General features: G+C 41.9%; 1 protein-coding gene across 3 annotated transcripts in view; it reads right to left on the reverse strand.

Annotated features, from left to right (window-relative positions):
• Positions 1 to 10,008, reverse strand: part of TBCD (tubulin folding cofactor D) — a 128,609-nt gene that overhangs the window by 7,693 nt on the left and 110,908 nt on the right. For all 3 annotated transcript variants that reach the window (XM_026861357.1, XM_026861356.1, XM_026861358.1), the window contains 3 exons: positions 7,823 to 7,944; positions 6,783 to 6,860; positions 564 to 653 (listed from right to left, as the gene is read on the reverse strand). In XM_026861357.1, coding sequence (XP_026717158.1) covers positions 564 to 653; positions 6,783 to 6,860; positions 7,823 to 7,944 — 290 coding nt within the window. The remainder of the gene's footprint in view (positions 1 to 563; positions 654 to 6,782; positions 6,861 to 7,822; positions 7,945 to 10,008) is intronic.

Consider the following 10,008-nt stretch of genomic DNA (forward strand, 5'->3'; position numbering starts at 1 on the left):
CTCTGAAAATAATGCCAATAAAGAAACGAAATGATGAAATCATTGCATGACGGCGTTATACCTGAATAATTTTGCCACAAACCTTGGTTCAGCTTTGCACTGCTCTGTCCTTGCTCTCCTCCCCCAGCTCTGGCTTTCCTACATTTCTCTTTTGCCTTCTCCACTCTCTGAATTCAGGGCTTTTACCCTCAAGCCAGACAGGGACTTTGCAGATGTTTTCAGCTCGTTCTAGTGCTCTTTCTAAGATCTAATCAATTACATATGTTTTGCATTGGCACCAAGTCAAGCTCTTTACAAACAAAAAACACATGATTGGCTGCATCTTTTAAGAATATCAACATTTTTACAAGTAGTTAAATTTTATCAGATCCTTCATATGTTTTCACCCCAAACACCCATAACTACAAGAAACTCTCACAACCTTATATTACCTGTATTTGTGTGCATTTTTCATTTAAATTTCACATAAACTACACCTAGCTGTTACAGCTGGTATGCATTGTACTTAAATTTTCCTCACTTTTTATGAGCAGAAAAAAGATCACTTTATTTCATCAACTCACACTCCTATGCTGGAGCGAAGCTTCCGGATGTCTTTGGATCTTTTGATCTCTTCTTTACAAAGAGTAAATAACTTCACTGAAAAGGGATGGCTGAAAATGGGAAAGAAAAGGAGAAGTAAGATTTCAGTAGACATTCAAACACATTTAATGACTGTAAAGGTGCTGAGTTAACATTCAAAGGGGTTTTGAAAAGACACAATGCAGAGCAGGACACGCCTCTTCCACAACAGCACACCCTGCTTTAAGTGGGCCTTGGGAAAGATGCAGGTGAGACTGGGCCTTTTTTTTTTTAACAGGGAGGGAAAGAAATTAGTATTAATTATTTCCATTGCGACCACCTGTATGCTGAGGCAAACTACATTTCTCCAAACTGATTCAGTATATGCCTGATAATCAGCTAGCCATGGCTTGTGTTTACAACAGAGCATGGTATGATCAGAAATACAATGTCAGGAATTAAAATACTCTAGTCAAATAAAACGTATTTAGCCAGTGTATCATTGTGGTGCCTTGGTCACTCCCTCAGGTCTTCAACCAAACTTTACATAAAAGGGGATGAATGTTGTTCTTAAACACTCTACCATTTCATGGCCCACATTCCTTCAGTGATTCCAGACAACGTAATTAAACACAGGGCTTACAGTTCTGGTAAGTGTACGAGTCATGAAGCCATCTTTAAATATATTTAGCAAATTCTTTTCTTTTTCCACACAGTCTGGGAAACGTGATTCTCACAGCTCTTTCCCAGACACTCATACAAACACAAGTATTGTTGGTATATTCCAAGGATCTATTAAAGAGAAGTAAAGAGGGAATATTGCTTTAATTTCAGTACAAATTATTTATCTTTCACTTGCTACACTCAAAGCTGAAGTGCCATAGATGCAAAAGAAACTACTTCATATTTGTCTAGTAAGCACAATTGCGTCTGAACTGCGTATTTTGGAAACCTCACTGTACTGTGTATGTAAAGCAGAAAGCAAAAATACTATTTTCTGCTACCACAATTCAAAACTATGGATAAAAGCTACTCAAAAGTGCTGTGTAACCTCTTGAAAAACAGAACATTTAAAGCAAGATGTTTCTAGGCGTGACAAGATGTTTTGTTAAGTTAATGCACCTTGTTATATATCGTTTTCCAGACGAGGTTTGGATTTTTTTTAATTACTTTTTAAAAATTCTTAAAATACTGGCATATACTGGTAAATATTGACCTGATTAAAAGAACCTGAACAACAGACCATGGAATCGCTAAGCTGAAGAATGCTGTTTACAGCTGTCTCAATATTGTCCAGAAAACCACACTAAGAGGGTAAATTTGCCAGGTTTGCAATGTTGATATTGAGGCTTCGTGAGACATTTTCAGAGCTGAGAGTGGCTTTCAGGACCAAAGAGTCTGGGGAGAGCTGATTCCAAATGCCTCCATGAGCTGGTGACAGAGGCAGTCCCTTGCCCTCCCTGCCCACGGTCACACCAGCACTGTTTCCACGTTAAGGAGCATGATAAGCAGGGAAAGCACACGTGTAGGAGATGTCATGAGACTGACAGACACCTGCATGACTGACTGTGGGTGTCTCTGCGGACGCTGATGTGTCAGGGTAGTTGAGGGAAGAGCGTATCTGCTCTCCTAATATTAAGAGGAGGGATATTTTTCCTTACCTTGGTGAAATTTCTCCTCCTCCCACTCCCAGTTACACAAAGACATTATGTAGACAACTAATTACAATGCCTACAATCCATGCCTGGCTTTCAGCACAGAACAACAGCAACACAGTGAATTAGGTGAGATTTAAATTGGTTGAGCAACTGGGACGTTGCCGAGAGGTATAGCAACAAAGAGAACAATTGGAACAAGAGCATCTGGAATAAATTTAGTACACGTAACCTTATGTGCAGCATTTTGTGTTTAAAACAGATGCACTTTCCTTTCTGTCATTTGCCAATTTCACATTTGTAATAACTAAACCTAACCTATGTGTGATCTCAAATGACTCAAATAGCTTGGCCTCTTTAAAGGAAATTGAGAAAATTCCTTCTCCTGTGTGGGCACAGTGCCAGCAGAAACAGAGTCGGCATCTGGGGAAAAGGGATCAGCCTCAAGTCTTTACATGATGTAAATTGGGCGCACGTGGTACCGCAAAGGGGTGCAGGTTCTTCCTCCTAAAGGTGAACTGAGTTTCAACAGTTCAGCTGACATCACCTGGGGTGGCTGTGAAACCAGAGGACAGCCCTTGCCATGCTCTTTACTTTATGGTTTATTACGCAATAGCAGTATAATTGCTGCTATTTTTTAAAAAAAATTATTTTAAAAAAAAAAATAATAATCCATGGGAGCATGTAAAACCTAGAAACCATCAGTCAGAGATCAGTGGGGACAACACAGAGCATCTGTAAGACCACCAGAAAAATATCATACACACACAGAGTGCATGAACATTGTGCTGAATGTGTAAAATACATACGCATCAGAAAGAGAAATGCCACTTCTCCTCATTACTCCAGAAAGCACGAGACCCTGAATTGTCATTCAAAGGCTGTTCTGTTCACATAGGACTGAGTATGAGACCAATCCTGCCGTGCTGTCTGGGGAACCAGGCATCTCCCCGGGCTCTGGGCAGGCTGAGCATCGCTGGGGACCGACCGCTCGGGAGCCCAGTGGGATGACTCCTGCAGCTCCCGGAGCCATAACCAGAAAATACAGCTCCGGTGCCTGTTTTGCAAGTGGCTTCAGTTCATTCTCCTTCATTCTCCCTCTCCCTTGTCCCACCACCAGCAGTTTGCTGACAGTTACCACCATCTTTTAAGAGCAGCCACTGGTGAGTTTAAAAAAGCCCGATATGCCCTGCTTTATTTATGACAGCTCTGTTTCAAGCCTGCTGCCGTTTGCCTCCAGCAGTTTCTCTGATCAATTGACACTCCCTATGTTACTATGAACACTGCTCCACAAATTCACAAGGTACACAGGAGGTTTTTAGGTTGTGCTACCTCAGAGAAGAAATTAAATTTCAGCTGAGAACTACCGCCCTGTTTGGGGTGGGAAAGCACACAGGGCAGGGAGGAAACAGCAGGTGAATGACAAACAGAAGTTTCACAAAATTTTAGGCCAGCATACACCTGCACTGCTGCCAGAAGAAATGGTTTTTCCTCCACTTCCCTCCTTATTTTGGCACAATTTGTGAGCACACAGCAGAACAGATCAAGGAACTACCTCAAGCTGAATTTTACTAGAAGAAGGGTATTTTAACCAGGAACAGTGATGCCATTTGTCATGTAGCAATACAAACCACACTGGCCAGTTCAAGGGAAACTCTCATGCTGGACATGCAGGTTCATGCCAGCTGCAGACAAGCAGGAGGTAACAGCCTGAGAAATGGCAGGCAGAGGTCTTCCTTTCATATTACAGAGTCAAACTAAGCCAAGCACCACAAAGGAAAGCTGCTTCTGAGAGCCTTTTGATTACCCCAGTCATACTAAAGTTGATTCATTTCAAACCCCAATTGACCAGGACAGGTTCAGCAGGGCCCTGGCAGAGAAATGACCCACACGTGACAAATAAATCTCACTTGAAACAGGAGCATTCAAAATATGGTAACAGAGGAGAAACACCCAGCGGTTCCCCTCCCCTCCTGCACAGGGATCACAAGAGCAGCCATACAGAGAGCTCCACAAACACCGAAATTCATCCACAAAACTACTGCCTATTCTAAACTTGAGCTACATGGTGTGAAGAGGCAGGAAAATGCACTGCGGGTTAAGCCTCTGCGGGGCAGGAGTGACACCATGTGGCAACTTGCTTTAACTGGAGCACTGAGCTCCTAAGGAGCATCAACTGATTCAGCCAACACCTATTAATCCTCTTTAAATTGAGCAGTGGTAGGATATTACCTGCGCTGGACTGCTAATTTTTGATTAGAAAAAAAAAAAAAAAGGCCCAGGATAGTGCACAGTATTCATTTGAAACTTCAAAATGCATTTCCAAATACTTTTTTTTTATAATGTGACAGTTGACTATTAAGCAGCTGGTGTAGGCATGATCCTGATGCCAGACATCCTACAACCCAAGTTCCCTTGCTAAAACTTCACCCAGGCCCATGTGGGAAAAAATGTGGGAAGGAGATGAAATGGGAGCCAAACACCCCATGGAATGCTGACATTTCATTCCTAGCTTCTCCAAAAAGTTTTTCATTTGCTGTATGACAAACAAGAAGTTCACAGAAGAAAAGAAGCAACAGGGAAATCGCTCACCAGCAGTAAGACTGTTTTCTAAAACCAACTGGGCACTTCATCACTCTTATTACAGGCACACTTCATATGAAAGTATCTGAAACTGCATGAACACATGGCCTTTTCGTGCCACCAAGCAGAGTGTCTCAATTTTCAGGCTCATTCTGCATTGTAGTTCTACATTTTTATGGCATGCTGCTTTGAAAAGGGAGTAAACAATCCCACTCAAGAAAAGAGGCCCAAAGTCACACTTTTCCTCTATGTAAAAAGGAGTAGGTGGCATCCAACAGTATGAGCAGGCCTTGGAGCCAGGGACAGTGTTTATCCATCCCTAACGATACCCAAACAACATATGCCAAAGAAAGAAAATCCAAACATGGCACTAAATATAATGTTGGGCTCACCCATCCACCACGCTGAGCTCCTAGAGCACAGCAGGACCCAGCACCTCGGGCTCACCTGGCTCTTCACCAAGCAAGCACGGTAACTCGTCCATGATTACCTCTCAACCATAAGGTACCTACAGTACCCAAAACCTGTCACATGCAGGAACTAAACTGTCTCTTCCTAGTTGTCTTCAAACAAACCTCCTAGAGCTCTGGCCTTCCAGAGTGTTTGTATGATCATGAGTTCTTGTGCTTCATGCCAGTATTTCATTCCCTTGCCATGAGAATGATCCACAGGGTTGTATAATTATTACTTTTCTTTTTTTGGTTTCATCATCAAACTGGAAGCAAATACATTTGGATCAGCTTCAAAATCTTTCCCCCCTCCCTCCATAATCCCCCTGGATTTTATTTCAGGCCTTTTTATTAAAACATTACAATGGCAACACAGGGCAGAATTTGAGTCTTTCTTACACAGCAAATGCAGTGATGCTACCACATGCTTTCTGTTTAGTGACCCATCATGTGGGAGACAAACTTTCCCTGGGATTTCCACCCATAATCTATCATCTTTCCCAGGAGGGAAGACTGGAGCCTACATGGAAGTCCCAGATCACCAGCATCATTACCAAACTGAACAAGAAATATTCATTCCATCTGTATTTGACTCATTTTAAATTCCCACTCAAAAAGAGACTGCCAAATTTGATTTAGGAGAGATTATCTAAATACACACTTCAAAACAAGAGTAAACTCAATTAAACTTTTAGAGTGATAAAAGCTTTTCAAATTATCTGCTGTGAGCAATTCTTGAATCAGCAGATTCCAAATCCAGGATATGTGCTTGTAGAATTCACACTGTACCATTCTGCAAGTATCTGTAGATGTGCTGAGATGCTGCCTGAGAGAGTATGTGGAATATATTTTAGTATTACTGAAATGAAAATCATTCTCTTCTGAAACATCTGCAAAAAAATGTGGTTTCACATTGGAATTATCTTGTTCATGTTTATCCATTCCTAAACTAAATACTTCCCAGAAGACTGAATGTGGTGTGGAAAAGCTGAGACATGCCTTTTTTACGATTCTTATTAGAATCTTAATTAAATTCTGTGGAGACATTGACATTAACAAAAGCAGTGGGATTTTGGAAGCGATAGCTTGCAGGCCCACTGTTTTGCAGCATCACAACGGGACGCTGCCATTGCTAAAGGTTCACAGCACAGTGGAGAAGGGACTCCAAAGAGCACACAGTGAGGAAGCTGGTAAAGGAAAGAAGCTAAATAGATCTGACATTGGTCCCAGTCTGCCAGGGGAAACATGCAAATTGCATTTGATTAATGTGCTGGTTGTTAAACAATGAACCAATAACCAACTTCTACGCTGATATGAGAGTTAAAGGTTTTATCAAGACCCTTTCAAGGCTATCTGGTCCAGAATTTGTCACAGCTGTCCCACTTCAGGAAAATTAAAACATTATATGCATATTCACTCACACTCCGAGTCCTTTGCACCCACACCTAGAGCAACAGTCAGCAGCAGTCAGTGTAAGATTTAAGATGCCTGTTGCATGGTGGAAAATAAACAAAAAAGACTTTCAGCAACTTACTTCTCTTGCATGGTAAATATATCAAAACAGCCGTTTGCCAGCATTTGGTCCAGCATTGTCAGGAGAGGTATAGACACCCTGATGAAAGAAAATAATTTAACAATGTAAAGACACTTCTTGGCATACGTATATACACTATTTTTAATTAGAAGCCAAGAAAGAAACTTCCTATCTACCTACACATATTTAAATTAGAATAATTTACACAGAGGAGGGTTGCTTGGTAACTTCTGTGTGTTGGCTAAATCATCCTCCTTGGCTGAGAGGGGGACATTCCATTACAGCCAAAAGGGAAAAAATCCTAATTAACAACAGGCCTGGTTTAAACTTGCAGGGTCCTCAAACAGAATTAACAGTAGTAGAAAACATTAATTTATGTTTTAACATAATTTAACATAAATTATGTTAATTCTAGTAGATAAATGACATATTCCACAACAGAATTGTAACAGAAGTTACATCACCTTCTCACTACAGGTAAATACCAAATGACCAACACATGTTGTCAGCTGGAGTAACTACGGTCATGTTTTCTATTTCAACAGCTGAAACAAAAACCAAAATAAAAATAAACTGACAATTACATTAATAGACATGGTGTTTTTCCCCTAGGGAATATTTTCTATTTTGCACATGTTTGATAAGTGAGGCTTAATCTCATTATGCAGAACAAATCACCTTTAAAGAAAAATCTTCACAAGGAAATTATACTTCCAAGTATCTGTGAAAAACCACTACCTAAACAAAATGCAGACCGGACTAGACTGAGAATTGTGCAGCAATACACAATCCCCAAATTGGGTTATATAGAAACTAGTGCTTCTTACATTGTATGCAGTATTAAACTATAGTACATGCAAAATATTCTCCCATCACTGCTTTGTTATATGTTTTACCAAAGGTACTGCTGTACCAAACAGATTTATTAAAGCCAATTTACATGGCTCAGGCATACTTCATCTAGGCATAGTAAAAAAAGACCTGCCACACATCTGACTTCAAACAGTCCTGCTGTTAAAGAAGCAAAAGAAAACCGTTACCGGTCATTCCGCAGGTTGTCCTCAAAGACCTTTAGCAACGTCTCACAAAAACTCTCCATGGCACTGGAATCATCCTGGATCTTCTTCATGTAGTCAAAAAGGCTCTGGGCAGAGTATCTGAGCTACAACAGAAGGAACCTCAAATGAAGGCACAGGGAAGAACTAAACCCCCCTGCGACACACAGAAACACCAACTGCACAGAACCTCACTGCCTGGGGGGTACACCTGCGCTCTGACCACACTCTTCCTAAGGAGTGTATACATTCAGCAACAATATTTGACAGGAAGATGACTATTTTGCTTTCATTAAGCCTTTTTCAAGGAACAGTTTGGTTTTTTTTCCTTTTTAAGTTTTGCCATTGTAGGAAAAAAGACCACTTTAAAGGTTCATTATTTTCTTTCTCTCAAAACAAAACATCCTCAAACCGCTATGATTATCCTGTTTTATTTCAAATAATAATATTGTTACGGCTCTGAAAGTTAAAGAGTACACAAGAAGTTCAAGAGGTAATATTTATTAAACAAGCTGATGTAATTGAAAAACGCAGACAAGCTCTTGGGCTTGTGTGCAGGCCACACAAACCAGCAGTAAACTCAGGTTAAAAATGAAAACCAACTCAGAACCAATGACTCCTGGTTGAAGTTTATGAGATAACCAGGTAGCTGAAGGTGGCAGGAGGAGGTCTGAGCGCTCACATCCATCCGCAGCTGGGCTGCCGCAGGGGCCGGGCTGCAGCCCCCACAGCCACGGCCTTGGGAGCAGGAGCCAGGCAGGAGCTGCCGGGGGGGAAGGAGGTGGCAGCACCTCTGCGGGACCCCCTGTCCTGCGGGACCCCCTGTCCTGCGGGACCCCCTGTCCTGCCCTGCGGGACCCCCTGCCCTGCCCTGCGGGACCTGTGCCCCCAGGCAGCTCCGGGAACACCCTCGAGCAGTGCGACAAGGGCTGCAACAGGCTACGTGAACATCTCTGCTAACGCTAAATAATTCCATTTCTGGGAGAGGTAGGAATTTCAGTTTCCAGGCTCATCTTTAAAAATATTGACCTGATTAAAAGAACCTGAACAACAGACCATGGAATCGCTAAGCTGAAGAATGCTGTTTACAGCTGTCTCAATATTGTCCAGAAAACCACACTAAGAGGGTAAATTTGCCAGGTTTGCAATGTTGATATTGAGGCTTCGTGAGACATTTTCAGAGCTGAGAGTGGCTTTCAGGACCAAAGAGTCTGGGGAGAGCTGATTCCAAATGCCTCCATGAGCTGGTGACAGAGGCAGTCCCTTGCCCTCCCTGCCCACGGTCACACCAGCACTGTTTCCACGTTAAGGAGCATGATAAGCAGGGAAAGCACACGTGTAGGAGATGTCATGAGACTGACAGACACCTGCATGACTGACTGTGGGTGTCTCTGCGGACGCTGATGTGTCAGGGTAGTTGAGGGAAGAGCGTATCTGCTCTCCTAATATTAAGAGGAGGGATATTTTTCCTTACCTTGGTGAAATTTCTCCTCCTCCCACTCCCAGTTACACAAAGACATTATGTAGACAACTAATTACAATGCCTACAATCCATGCCTGGCTTTCAGCACAGAACAACAGCAACACAGTGAATTAGGTGAGATTTAAATTGGTTGAGCAACTGGGACGTTGCCGAGAGGTATAGCAACAAAGAGAACAATTGGAACAAGAGCATCTGGAATAAATTTAGTACACGTAACCTTATGTGCAGCATTTTGTGTTTAAAACAGATGCACTTTCCTTTCTGTCATTTGCCAATTTCACATTTGTAATAACTAAACCTAACCTATGTGTGATCTCAAATGACTCAAATAGCTTGGCCTCTTTAAAGGAAATTGAGAAAATTCCTTCTCCTGTGTGGGCACAGTGCCAGCAGAAACAGAGTCGGCATCTGGGGAAAAGGGATCAGCCTCAAGTCTTTACATGATGTAAATTGGGCGCACGTGGTACCGCAAAGGGGTGCAGGTTCTTCCTCCTAAAGGTGAACTGAGTTTCAACAGTTCAGCTGACATCACCTGGGGTGGCTGTGAAACCAGAGGACAGCCCTTGCCATGCTCTTTACTTTATGGTTTATTACGCAATAGCAGTATAATTGCTGCTATTTTTTAAAAAAAATTATTTTAAAAAAAAAAATAATAATCCATGGGAGCATGTAAAACCTAGAAACCATC

Source organism: Athene cunicularia (assembly GCF_003259725.1).
Source record: "Athene cunicularia isolate RWA chromosome 18 unlocalized genomic scaffold, athCun1 chr18_part1, whole genome shotgun sequence".
Taxonomy (NCBI): Eukaryota; Metazoa; Chordata; class Aves; order Strigiformes; family Strigidae; genus Athene; species Athene cunicularia.